The 14,884-nt window shown below is 46.6% G+C and overlaps 1 protein-coding gene across 1 annotated transcript in view; it reads left to right on the top strand.

The window, feature by feature from the left end:
- The window catches only part of atp2b4 (ATPase plasma membrane Ca2+ transporting 4), a 103,724-nt gene that overhangs the window by 30,888 nt on the left and 57,952 nt on the right, over nucleotides 1-14,884 (top strand). The window contains exon 2 of the mRNA XM_084445665.1: nucleotides 11,619-12,189. Within this exon, the coding sequence (XP_084301791.1) occupies nucleotides 11,994-12,189 (196 nt within the window). The 5' untranslated portion in view covers nucleotides 11,619-11,993. The remainder of the gene's footprint in view (nucleotides 1-11,618; nucleotides 12,190-14,884) is intronic.

Below are 14,884 nucleotides of genomic sequence, written 5' to 3'. Positions count from 1 at the left end.
AGTGCAGTCCATTTACCATTTTAATTAAACACTTCATACAAATCCCCCATCTCCCCATCACCCCCCAACCACACAGACACCCAACAAAGTGTTCAAGTCCTGTCTCTTCTCCTATCCTCTCCTCCTCCTTCCTCTCCTCCTGTCTGCTCTCCTCACCTCCTTTCTTCTTTCCTCACCCCCTGTCTCCTCGTCTCATCGTATGTATCCTCTCCTGTCTGATTTCATCCCATTCCTTTTTATGGTTGTTAGCTTCAAAATGACTATTTTGTTTCATAGTGGCATTTCAAATTGTCGCTTCACTTGAGCTACAATTCCATGGCATATTTACAAGAGCTACCTTTTCTTGTCATATTAAGCACATCAGGTAAATGGTAAATGGACTGCACTTTTTTTTCCTCAGTGTTGCCAGATCAAATTGACAATTTCCCAACCGCCCAATGTGATCAAAGGATGGGCAAAACCTCCAAATCTGGCAACACTGCCAACGCCAACCCCTCGGAGCAGAATTTCGCTTCTTCGCGTTGTGGCGATGTCTTCGAAAGAATAATGAAAAGTATTAAAATTGAGTCCGAAGACGGTTGTGGTTCAGCCCAGATCCAGACCGGAGGCCGGACTTTGAGGATGGATGGTCTACTGTATACAGCACTTCATCATATATATATATATATATATATATATATATATATATATATATATATATATATATATATATATATATATATATATAGCTAGCTAGCTAGCTAGCCTGTATACATAGCTACTGGCTTCAGAGTAGGGTCATTGAATGCATGTGAGCTATCCTGTCCATGACTGAGCAGATGTGTTGTAGGCTATCCACTCAGTTGGGAAATGACGATCTCTGCATAGTCTGTACAGGCTGCCTGACGTTGTTATTGAAAGGCTAGTGTTTAGCTAGCTAGCTACATTGGTAAACATATGGACACATCACCAGCTAGGTACATTAGCTAACTAGCTAACTAACGTTTGTTTATGGAATGCCCAATCAAACGCGTTCCCGTTCGCGTACCTTCTCCTCATTGGACACCGGCCTGAGAATTTGCATAAAATAGGCCATAAAATCGGATCGAAGTCTATTCTTGCGCGAATCCGCCACCGGAACTTGGGTCACGCCGCCTTCCGGGAATCACGTTCCATTGGTTTTGAATCGGAGGCGGTACACGTGGTATATGGACATGGGCCGTGATTCGCGCCGCCCAGTTCGCGCGTATTGTATTGACTTTCTACGTAAACTCGCCGTGCGGCCGGAAGAATCCGCGCCCGGTGTGAACACAGCATTAGCCTACCAGCGCATCTTGATAGTGGAGCAAAACAAACACTGCTTGACTTCAAGAAGTCAAGTCTCAGTCGACTTAGAGGGTCTCCGACTGATGATTCGACTCAGCCCTAATATAGATAGATAGATATATAGATAGATAGATAGATAGATAGATAGATACTTAGATAGATAGATATTGGTACACTTCATCAGTATGCCTACCTTAATTTATAGTGTACAGTATACAATCTTTTCCCCCCCTCCTGCTTCTGTCAAATAAAGGTTAAATAATACAAATTGGGCTGGTCGCCTTTCTCGCTGTCTCTCTCGCTCTCTCTCATTCCCTCTTTTTCTCTCTCTCTCTCTCTGTCCTTCATTCTTTACCCAGTTTGTCATCTGTTTTGTCTCCAGCCAATCTGGTTTTCCATCCCCCCTATCTAATGCTCCCGACTGCAGATGGATGGCTAGAGCTGTGTGTGTGTGTGTGTGTGTGTGTGTGTGTGTGTTTGTCTGTGTGTGTGTGTGCATGCGCGTGTGTGTGTCTGTCTGTGTGCGCGCGCGTGTGTGAGCGAGAGTGTGTGTGTGTGTGTGTGTGTGTGTCTGTTTGTCTGTGTGTGTGCGCGCGCGTGTGTGAGCGAGAGTGTGTGTGTGTGTGTGTGTGTGTGTGTGTGTGTGTAGATGGATGATCTTTCAGACTGTCAATATTGAATAATGATTAGGGTCAGGAGAGGAGAGGAGTGGATAGAGAGAGAGAGGGAGGGAGGGAGGAGTGGTGATAGGGGGGGGGGGGGCTGGTTAGCCGCTATCGACCTTCCCTCCCTCCATCCCTCCCTCCCTCCATCCCTCCCTCCATCCCTCCCTCCATCCCTCCTTCCCTCCCTCCATCCCTCTCCATCACCACAACTGTTGCTAATTCGAAAACGCAGGAGACGTGTTCACAGGTTGCCCTCACTCCCCTTTCTCTCTCTTTGTCTCTCTTTCCCTGTCTCTTCTCACACACGCACACGCGCACACACACACACACACACACACACACACACACACACACACACACACACACACACACACACACACACACACACAACCTGATACAGCCCGGGGCAGGGCGCAGCCCCACAATTTGATCCACTATCCAATAACGGTCAGACAGACGGCCGAATGACCAAGCAGAGCCAGGAGGCCACTGGTGCCATAGAAACAGGCCGCCACCAGCGGGGAAGACAGAGCAGCTCGCTCGTCTGCTGTCTGTTCCCGTTAGCTGGCTTCTCTCCGCCTTTAGAAGGTTCTAGAAGGAGGTTTGTGACCGGCTGGCCGTCCATCAAGGTCATATTGTGCTGCGTGTTGGGAGGGGCAGGGGGTGGGGGGGGGGCATGGAGAGTGATTGAGCTTTCACCACCAGCGTGTGATCCAACTGTTTATTAGAGAGGGAGAGAGAGAGGGAAGGAGGGAGAGAGAGAGGGAGGGGGAGGGAGAGAGAGAGGGAGGGAGAGAGAGAAAAGCTGGACAAGCTTGTTGAATTGAATTGAGAGTGAGAGGAGGGGGGGTTAATTGAAGAGGATTGGAGAGAGAGCAGGAGCTACAGCTGGATCTGACACACACACACACACACACACACACACACACACACCGCGTATTACTGTTTGATTTGTTTTGATTGATTCATTTATTCGTGGTCTGTCTTCATAATTGTATATGATTCTTTGTCTGGTAACGTCATTTACCTTACTCAGAAACCTACATCCTATCAACCTCCATCCCTCCCTCCCTCTCTCTCTATCCCTCCTTCCACCTCTTTCTCTCTCTCCTTCCATCTCTCCCTCTCTCTATCCCTCCATCTCTCTCTCTATCCCTCATCTCTCTCTATCCCTCCATCTATCTCTCTCTCTATCCCTCCATCTCTCTCTCTATCCCTCCATCTCTCTCTCTCTATCCCTCCATCTCTCTCTCTATCCCTCCATCTCTCTCTCTATCCCTCCATCTCTCTCTCTCTCTATCCCTCCATCTCTCTCTCTCTCTATCCCTCCATCTCTCTCTCTATCCCTCCATCTCTCTCTCTATCCCTCATCTCTATCTCTATCCCTCCATCTCTCTCTCTATCCCTCCACCTCTCTATCCCTCCATCTCTCTCTATCCCTCCATCTCTCTCTGTCCCTAATCCATCTCTCTCTCTATCCCTCCATCTCTCTCTCTTTTTCCCTCCATCTCTCTCTCTATCCCTCCATCTCTCTCTCTATCCCTCATCTCTCTCTCTGTCCCTAATCTATCTCTCTATCCCTCCATCTCTCTCTCTCTCTATTCCTCATCTATCTCTCTCTATCCCTTCATCTCTCTCTCTCTATCCCTCCATCTCTCTCTCTATCCATCATCTCTCTCTCTATCCCTCCATCTCTCTCCCTCTCTCCCTCCATCTCTCTCTCTATCTCAACCTCTCTGTATCCCTTCCTACCCGTCACTCTCTCTCTCTACTCAGAGGCTGAGTGAGCGATGAACAACTCTCTCTTAAACTCCTTTGAGCCATTTCCTACCCTCTCCTCCTCTCTCTCTCTCTCCCTCCCTCGGTCCCAGTTGAACCCAGAAAAGTCCGCCCCCCCGCCAGCGTTCAGGGCCTGGCGTTGAGCCCCCCCGTGTGTGAAGGTCACACCTCAGTTCAGACCGGCGTAGCAGGAAGCAGCATCTCCGTTACCCAGGAAGGGTTCGGTACACCGAGTAATGAGAGTGATATAAGTGATGTGTGTTCACTGTATTTAGGGACACCAAAGTGCATTGTGGGAGCGTTGTTGCGCGTCACTGCGCCCTCCTCGCCGGTTATTAGAGGGGTGCAGTGTACGTGCAGACACCCTCACCTACCTAGAATTGCGTGTGTGTGTGTGTGTGTGTGTGTGTGCGTGTGTGCGTGCGTTAGTTTGTGAGGTCACTGCAACTTTTTCTTTCCGTCTTTTTAAAATATTTTCCCTTATGCTCCCATTTCTCTCCCCTCCCACTCTTTCTTTCCCTCTCTCTCTCTCTCTCTCTCTCTCCCCCTCCCTCCCTCCCTCCCTACCTGTCTGTTGTGACCAGAGCAGAGTTGACAGATCGGCCTCTTCCTTACCATGGACTAATTAGTGTGTAAGTGCTTTGCTAAATGACTGTGGGACTGTGTTTGTGAGAGACGAATGTTAATCAAACACCATAGCTGGTTAAAACATGACCCCTCCGCCCCACAGTCACGTGAACAGCACACTGCTGGGCGTGTGTGTGTGTGTGTGTGTGTGTGTGTGTGTGTGGTAACTTTGGTGTGACGTTGAATATGGAATGATTTACTGGCAGTGTGGGGACCTTTGGATTGCTGTGTGTGTTTATGTTAGCAAGTGTGTGTGTGTGTGTGTGTGTGTGTGTGTGTGTGTGTGAATGTGTGTAGATCTACACGTATAGGTCTTGCGGATGTGTGTGTGTTTGTGTCTAATAATGGTGTGTCTTGTGCTCATCTGAGTGTGTGTGTGTGTGTGTGTGTGTGTGTGTGTGTGAAGAAAACCCCAGTGCTAACAGCACTGCACTGTCCACTCCCACCAGCTTCACTCTCCCCCTCCTCTCTCTCTCTCTCTCTCTCTCTCTCTCTCTCTCTTTCCTACCTTCCCTCTCTCTCTTCCTCTCCTGCCCTGGTAAATGGTAAATGGACTGCACTTATATAGCGCTTTTATCCAAAGCGTTTTACAATGGCCTCTCATTCACCCATTCACACACGAATGGCGGCAGCTGCCATGCGAGGCGCTAGCCTGCTCACTGGGAACAATCTGACACTTCGACATACGGACAGGAGGAGGCGGGATTCGAACCGCCGACCCCACGGTCATCGGACGACCCGCTCTACCTCCTGAGCCACGGCCGACGCCTTTCCCTCTTTCTCTCCTTCCGTGTCTCTCTCTCTCTCTCTCTCTCTCTCTCTCTCTCTCTCTCTCTCTCTCTCTCTCTCTCTCTCTCTCTCTCTCTCTCTCTCTCTCTCTCTCTCTCTCTCCTTCCCTCTCTCTTTCTCTGCACTCTCACTCATCTTTTTTTTATCACCCCTCGCATCCCTCACTCGCTTGTCTAAGTGGAATGGCGGGCGCTTCATCCATCTTCCTCCATCTTCATGGCGTGGACAGCCAACCGCAGACTCTTCACTAATAGTGACTGTACCACACTTCCATTACTTATTCATGGCAACGCGAGTCTGGGATGGGACTGGACTGGTTGTGCAACGTCGCCGTGCAACGTCGTGTCACGCGGTGTGTTAATCACTGTATCCATGGTCACAGTTGACAGCTTTGTTGAAATTCTCAAGGATAAGGAAGTTGAAAGCACTGGGGGTTAATCACTGCTTTCAAAACAGCTGTTATAAACCTGATCTTATTTTATTTGTTGTATGAACAGTATGCTGTTTGTATTGTAACCTTTTGTATTGTAATTTGCTGCCTCTTGGCCAGGTCGCTTTTGAAAAAGAGATTTTTTTTATCTCAATGAGCTGGTTAAATAAAGGTTTAATAAAAAAATAAATTAAATAGTTTTGCGGTGGTATTTTTTCATGAGGGTCAAGGTTCAAAACGATGTGGCGCTATTCTTCATTAGGGTTAGTGTCATTCCTTTCTGCCAGGAATGTAAATGTTTCTTATGCTTGTGATGCTTCTTCTATGCTTATGATTCTCCCGGTAGTAGGAATATGAATATGAATTCTAGAATAATGCTACATTCTCAGTCTCACATTCCTCTTTCCTTCATTCTAATTGCGTTATCGCAATGGCTGTAATTACTACATTCCCTTCAAATGGCATCATGGCCGATTGGAATTATGGTTAAGCAGCATCTAATGCCAGGCATCCCTGGCATCTCATTGGTTGTTTGGGGGCTTTGTCATACTCAGGGGGGGGGTGATTTCAATAATGAATAGTCTACTGGTAAACGAGGTAGCTGGCCAATTAGCTCGGGCTTAACGACTGAAAACGCCGCGCCTTGTCCATCTTGTCTGTTGGAACGATCTCCCTGCGCCAGCGAAATGTCAACGCCACAGCGGCCGGCGCGTTGGCCGTCTCTGTTTGATATCGCTTTGAAGCGGATTACGGCACATGACACATACATTTGAGGAAGGGGAGCTGAAGTCTGGCTTATGTCTCTCTCTTTCTCTCTCTCTCCCTCTCTTTCTCTCTCTGTCTGTCTGTCTCTTTAGGGTAGACATTACAGATGACAGCGGGATGACAGAAGTCATGAAATGTCAGAAAATAAAGAACTGGAGCTAGTGAGCTAGTGAGAGAAAAGGTTGAGAAAATGGGGATCGAGAGAGAGAGGGAGGGAGAGAGAGAGAGAGAGTGGGAGGGAGGGAAAGAGATAGGGAGAGAGATAGGGAGGGAGAGAGAGCGATGTAGGGAGGGAGGGAGAGAGATAGGGAGGGAGAGAGAGAGATATAGGGAGGGAGGGAGAGAGATATGGAGGGAGGGAGGGAGAGAGATGGAGGGAGGGAGGGAGAGAGATGGAGGGAGGGAGGGAGAGAGATGGGGGGGAGAGGGAGGGAGGGAGGGAGAGGGAGAGAGATAGGGAGGGAGGGAGAGAGATGGGGAGAGAGAGAGAGATATATAGGGAGGGAGGGAGGGAGGGAGAGGGGGAGGGAGGGAGGGAGGGAGAGGGGGAGGGAGGGAGGGAGGGAGAGAGAGAGAGAGAGAGAGGGAGGGAGGGAGGGAGGGAGGGAGAGAGAGAGAGAGAGGGAGAGAGGGAGGGAGGGAGGGAGGGAGGGAGGGAGGGAGGGAGAGGGAGGGAGGGAGGGAGAGAGAGAGAGAGGGAGGGAGGGAGAGATAGGGAGGGAGGGAGAGAGAGAGAGAGAGAGAGAGACCGGATATCTGGGAGCGCTCTGGACCTGCTAACTCCGCCCTGGTTAGTGGTGCTCTGCTCTAGAGGTCTTCACGGGTCGGGTATACCCGAGGGACCCGAGACCCGACCCGAGACCCGTACGGGTTCGGGTCCACGTTTCCTCGTTTTATTATGGTCAGTCGGGTCCGGGTCGGATCCCATTCTATTACCGTCGGTCCCGGGTCTGTTTATCATTATGTGTAATACCCGAGTGGATCTGAGAAGATCCGTGATCAGCGCAGCGCTGAATCGTTTCTTTTTTTTAATCATTATTTTCTTTTGGCGCGCAGCGCTGAATCTCACGAGAGAAACGCATGCGTGATTGCGAGTTGAGACAGAGCGGGGAAAATAGCAAACAAAGAAAGATGGACACCGTTAGCAGCTTGTCTGATAATATATATTATATAATAATGAATATAAAGAGGTCAAACCCACCGGCACCTCTTCTGTCTGGGCCAACTTCATGCATATTGTCAACAAAGAGGAGAAGAAAGTAGGCGCTGTTAAGTGTAGGCTACTACGTGTGGCGGACTGTTCCGGTTTGATTCATATAAGACAGGCACTTCGCATCTAACCCTAACCCTTCGCAAACTATTTTTCGGTCATTGCCGTTTTTCTGTTTATGCCTGACTTTCAAATAAAAGTCTGGTTGTTGACGTGAATTGCATGGTTTTGTGTGTAGCGGGGTTAGCCTATATTTTATCAGATTATGATGCGGTGCATGAAAGTGAAACTGTTATAAATAGCGATTGATTTCATATAGCCTAGACTAGTTCTTCACGTTAGGTCTTTCTGTTTTGATCGATTATTTGATTGATTGTATGAGGCTACCATATGTTGTAGGGAGACTACGACCTGATAAACGTTTTTAGCAGTGTGGCATTTTAGTAGCAACTTTAAATAGTCTGTCGGATCCGCCGACCCGACCCGAACTCGGGTCTCTGTCCTACTCCTGCTCTCGGACATTTATCGGATCGGGTCTGTAATGTCTCGGGACAAATTCGGGTCGGTATATATATTTTTTTCAAATGATCGGATCCAGTCGGATCTCGGAACGAATTTATCGGATCCATTCGGGTTCGGGTCCGTCTTTTTGGACCCGAGAAGACCTCTACTCTGCTCTCCTCTGGGCGAAGGGTGACATTTCCCAAAGTCAATAGATTCTGCTAGGAAACACTGCCAATGCATGCTCATGTGGCATTTACCCACGGTGACATTTATACACAGACACAGACGCGCGCACACACACACTTACTGTATTAGTGTAATAAACTCTAAATCCAATCAGTCCTCCCTAGCTACGTGCGCGCGCACGCACACAGACACACACACACATACACACACACGCACATGCACACACAGGCTACAGCGGACTCTAATGGAGGCTGTAAACTCAATCAGTGATCCCGTTTCTGTCCCTCTGTGTACATGACAATGACACTACCATGGAAACTCTGACACTGACAAGGTCACTTCCTCTTTTTATTTTTTTTATTTTTTTACAAGCGCTCATCCTCATGCCCAACCCCAAATCGATCTGTCTACCCTGGCCCCTCCCCCTGTGCCCTGGCTCCTCCTCCTTTACCCTGGCCCCTCCCCCTGTGCCCTGGCACCTCCTCCTTTGCCCTGGCTCCTCCTCCTTTACCCTGGCCCCTAGAAACAGAGAGTGGTAGACAAGAGTAGTTAGAACTAGAACCGGGTGTGAATAGAGAGGTGTCCGGTTAGAAGCCTGTTTGATAAACAGCCTGCAGGAAGAGTGCTACAGGTATGGGGGCTCAGTTCAGCACAGACGTCTGTGGACCGTCCTCTCGTCTGTGGACTGTCCTACTGTTCTCTCGTCTGTGGACTGTCCTCTCGTCTGTGGACTGTCCTACTGTTCTCTCGTCTGTGGACTGTCCTCTCGTCTGTGGACCGTTCTCTCGTCTGTGGACTGTCCTCTTGCCTGTGGACTGTCCTCTCGTCTGTGGACCGTTTTCTCTCGTCTGTGGACTCTCCTGTCCTCTCGTCTGTGGACTGGACTGTCCTCTTGTCTGTGGACCGTCCTCGTCTGTGGACTTTCCTCTCGTCTGTCATATGTAGAGAGTGGGTCCTATGCCCACCTCCCTTGTTCTCTGTAAAGCGCATTGTGTTGCCTCTGGGTATGAAATGCGCTATACAAATAAAGCTTTGATTGATTGATTGATTGGTCTGTGGACTGGACTGTCCTCTCGTCTGTGGACCGTCCTAACGTCTCCTACAGTTCAGCAAGCAGCCAGTCTGACGTGGTTAAATCAAGAGAATGGCCCAGGGTAGACTGAACGCTATGACTGACCACAGTGGGGTAGACTGAACGCTATGACTGACCACAGTGGGGTAGACTGAACGCTATGACTGACAACAGTGGGGTAGACTGAACGCTCTGACTGAACACACAATGTTATTAACCCAATCTAGGCCACAACCAGCCCTGCCGGCTAGCACAGCCCTACCTCCTCACACACTGTACTCTGCTTCACGCCTGGGGTGTGGATTACAGTGCAGTAGCTGCTTCTGGCTACTGTACTCTTGTGTGTGTGTGTGTGTGTGTGTGTGGGGGGGGGGGGTAAACCAGAGAGGCGCATTCCAGCACATCAGTACTGATCACATAAGAGCACATCAAAGGCTGACCTCTATTATACTGAGTTTAAGTTTCATGGAGACCCCAGAGGAGCATTATACAAACACGCCCACAAGCACACACACACACACACACACACACACACACGCCCACACGCACACACACACATACATACAAACGCGCACGCACACACACGCACATACATGCACACACACATGCACACAGGCCCAGTTATCTCATATTAGCATAATTGTCCTATTCTTGACTCCAGTACAGGACCCCTTAAGGAAACTGCTAATACCACAATTATGTGTCTGCTTTCCACACACACACACACACACACACACCCAAACACATTCCACACTCGCTTGCACGCATACACACACACACACACACACACACACACACAAACACATTCCACACTCGCATGCACGCATACACACACACACACACACACACACACACACACACACACACACACACACACACACACACCGATAGGGACCCTATAGATTGAAACAGAGCATTGTTGTCATGGAAGCAGGCTGCCATCGTGATTCCCATCATGCCCTTGTTGTTGAGAGATCATGTTGTTGTAACTGACTAGTGAACATTTTCCTGACTAGTGAACATTTTTTCTAGTCAGGAACTTGGACAGGCAAAAACATCGTGGACCTGTGTGTCATTGGATAGTCATGATCCTAAACCTATCCTATACCCGTTGGTACATTGATAGAATTGATATACTAACAGACTACGGATAGTAAATTACCTGTTGGGGAACCTTTAATGTCCAACTCCGTACCTCGGACTGGAATGAGGAATTGATTAGTACGTTACTGTAAGGACAAGCAATGACAAGAATACCAATGTACCTATTCTGGTTATATATGGCAAATTAAACGTCCTATTCTATTCTGTTTGTTCTATTCTATTCTATTCTATTCTATTCTATTCTATTCTATTCTATTTGTTCTATTCTATTCTATTCTATTCTGTTTGTTCTATTCTATTCTATTCTATTCTGTTTGTTCTATTCTATATTCTATTCTATTCTATTCTATTCTATTATATTCTGTTTATTCTATTCTATTCTATTCTATTCTATTCTATTCTGTTTGTTCTATTCTATTCTATTCTATTCTGTTTGTTTTATTCTATGTTCTGTTCTATTCTATTCTATTCTATTCTATTCTATTCTATTCTATTCTATTCTATTCTATTCTATTCTATTCTATTCTATTCTATTCTATGTTCTGTTCTATTCTATTCTATTCTATTCTATTCTGTTTGTTCTATTCTATTCTGTTTGTTCTATTCTATTCTGTTTGTTCGTTCTATTCTATTCTGTTTGTTCTATTCTATTCTATTCTATTCTGTTTGTTCGTTCTATTCTATTCTGTTCTACAGGGTCAGTTCATGTCACTCTACTGTATACATAGTGTGTCTATCTAAATATTGTTTCCTATTGAGAAAACGAGCGTCTCTCTGGTTGAGCATCCTGGGCTGTTCTAGTGCCGGTCGTTCTCATGATAACACTACGTTCAGCAGAGGTTGCTCTTTAGCTGCTGGTCTAGGATCAGCTAACCCTTCCCAACGTGAAATACAGTGTTCAGCTACCCCACTAGGACACAATGACTGTACATCACTGTCATGTGGCTTAAACAGGCTCCTTTCGAAATGTGTGCAGTGCCTTTTAAAAAGCTGGGGAACGAAACATTCAACAGAAACCTAAATCAAGGGAGAACCCCGGAGATGAAATTGTATCGTCAAAATGGCTACTCATGTTGTGACTGACTCAAATGTACGCTAAGGCTAATTTCATAGCTTCACACCTCATAACTGTTATAATATCTCTAAAATTATCTTGTCTTTTTTCCCTTTCTTGTTCTGCAGTTTCCTGGGACAGAAGAGGTCGTCGATGGATCACGTCTCCATCCTGCGCTCCGTCACCGTGGTAACTAACATGCACTTCCGGGTCGAGAGTTCACCTCAGAAGCTCGCCCATTGATGTCCGTCTCCCACACCTGGCAGAACCACGACCACAGAGGAGCCACGTTAGCCGCGGCGACTCTCTGCGCGACCTAGCGACGGAGCACTTCCTGGTTTTTACAGTTTCAGTTTTTAGAATTCCTCATAGTTTACAACCGTTTTGGCGGGACAATTCACACGCCATTCTCAAGGGCGACTTTGCACTGAGCGAAAGCTAGTTAGAAAACAAACGCATCGCAACAGTAAAAAAAAACAACAACAAACACATCAACAAACAAAATGGCCAACAACACGGCAGAGCACCCTCCGGGGAACTCTGTTGCCGAGGGCAACCACGAGGGGGACTTTGGGTGTACGGTGATGGACCTGAGGGACCTGATGGAGCTCAGGAGCGCGGAGGCCGTCACCAAGATTGGGGACGCCTACGGTGACGTGCAGGGGCTCTGTCGCCGGCTCAAGACCTCGCCCATCGAAGGTGAGACGCGCACGCACGCACGCACGCACGCACACACACACACACACACACACACACACACACACACACACACACACACACACACAGATACATACTGGCTCACGTGCAGGCGGACAGACGCACACACACACACACACATACATATTGGCTCACATGCAGACAGACAGACAGACAGGCAGACAGACACACACACACACACACACACACGCATACAACTAAAACACACGAATAACCATCCAACCAGTGGAAACTGCTGGGTCATAAAAACGTCTGGGTTCGTGAGGCGAGTTAAATGATGCGTTGAAGGAAGTGTTTCTCAAAATGAAGGCTTCTGCACACAGCTTGCACATAAAACGTGTTCATATTTATAAAACCTCTTTACTGTATGTTATCGGCGCATTTCAGTCTTTTGACTTCGTCAGGCACCGCAGACAGAATTAGTGTCATAGAGATTTACTGTACATCCACCAATCAGACACGTTCAGTAATAACACACAGTTGATTTTTACAAACCTTGCAGCAAAATCAACACATTTCCAGGTCATATTGCACATCCATAATGCACGCTCAGTACATCTGAAGGAGCTAGGTTTATCAAATAGCTGGTGTTTCCCTGTGTTACTTGGTTCCCATAAACTGAGTTGGGAGGTTTTGACCGTGTTCAGCTGCACGTGCGTTGTTGTGGTCTGCTGCTTTGAGTGGCTGCCGCCCGTCAAACATTGTTTGTTTGTTTGTTTGTTTATTTTATTTAAAAGAAGGGACAATGCACATGAATCAACATATCAGTTTTCACATCAATGTAAATGTACCAGAGTTAGCTACAGTAGTAGACCTAAGCTCATTTTCATCTGCAGTCCCCCGGCAGGTCAACATAGTACCATAAAACAACACAGTATAATAAAATACAACACAACACAAAACAACACAGTATAATAAAATACAACACAACACAACACAGCATAATAAAATACAACACAACACAACACAAAACAACACAGTATAATAAAATACAACACAACACAACACAAAACAACACAGCATAATAAAATACAACACAACACAACACAGAACACAGCATAATAAAATACAACACAACACAACACAATACAACACAGTATAATAAAATACAACACAACACAAAACAACACAGTATAATAAAATACAACACAACACATAACAACACAGTATAATAAAATACAACACAACACAACACAGCATAATAAAATACAGCACAACACAACACAAAACAACACAGTATAATAAACACAACACAACACAACACAACACAAAACAACACAGTATAATAAAATACAACACAACACAACACAACACACTATTCTATCCTGAGTATCCAAAGATGTAACAGAGAGTTCCAAAGATGATGGCTTACTCAGTGATTGCAATCTGGATCTGGTTTGCTTTAAGCCATGTCTTAAGTCTATTGTACTACTGTACGACCCTTAAAGGAAAATGCTCGTTTTTGACAACCTGGACCTTATTTACGACATATTATAAGAAGTTTGTATCACCGAGATCACTTGTGTGTTGTTCGGAGGCCTGTAGAAGAAATTTAAAATCCAGCGCGAGCCAGTATATCCATGTAATGGCGTCGGACGGGGCAACGGGAATGCAGTTTCTCAAAATCCATTTTCGGCCGCTAAACGGTTGTTTTCATCAATCAGATTGGATGAATCGACAGTTGAGATTCCTCAACGCGAGCCATTGTTGTTTTGGTTTTCAAATACGGGGTCTTTAGCCTCTGTAATATGATCTTTACACGCCTCTCCCCCACTTGCTCCAGCACGCATGCGCACAGGCCAGCGCGCAGACTGGCTATTCTCCCTCACATTCTCTGCGCTACGATCGGATTGTTGCTGACGAATGACGACGACAATATTCTCGGCACCAACAACGATCGTAGCGCAGAGAATGTGAGCCGGAGAATAGCCAGTCTGCGCGCTGGCCTGTGCGCATGCGTGCTGGAGCAAGTGGGGGAGAGGCGTGTAAAGATCATATTACATTTTAGATTTTAAATTTCTTCTACAGGCCTCCGAACAACACAAAAGTGATCTCGGTGAGTCAAACTTCTTATAATATGTCGTAAATAAGGTCCAGGTTGTCAAAAACGAGCATTTTCCTTTAAGCTTCTCGGCAACTAAGTAGGTTTGACTTATTTTGTTTTGTTTTTTGCGTCTGTATTTGCATACAGTTAATTTCAATGGCTGTAAATATTTAAGAACAAATTGCTTGAGAGAATATTAAATGAATGAAAGATGGAAAGAAAGAAAGATAGAAAGAAAGGGGGAAAAATAGCCTGGTGGCTCAAGCCCAGCACCTAAACTTTAAAAAGTACCAGATAGCCTTAGCTTATATCTCCTGTGCTAATCATTACCAGCTAGCCTTAGCTATAGTGTTCTGTGTTAATGCTAATAATTTCCAGATAGCCCTAGCTGCTGTATATGCTCCTGCGCTAATGCTAATCATTAGCGCAGGTGTGGCTACGGCTAATGAGTTTGACACTGTTTATTTACCAGCACTGCTAAGCCGGTCCCTGGGCTCTGTTTAAAGGACCAGGGGATTTGCACACCACCACCAACTATCATAGGCCGCACAATTACATTATAATTACATTTGCAATGTAAATCACACACGCACTCTCGCTCGTGGATATAGGAGCCCTCACAGGCTTCTGCAC

This window comes from Borostomias antarcticus (assembly GCF_949987555.1).
Source record: "Borostomias antarcticus genome assembly, chromosome: 11".
Taxonomy (NCBI): domain Eukaryota; kingdom Metazoa; phylum Chordata; class Actinopteri; order Stomiiformes; family Stomiidae; genus Borostomias; species Borostomias antarcticus.
This window is presented reverse-complemented; position numbering and strand designations above follow the sequence as displayed.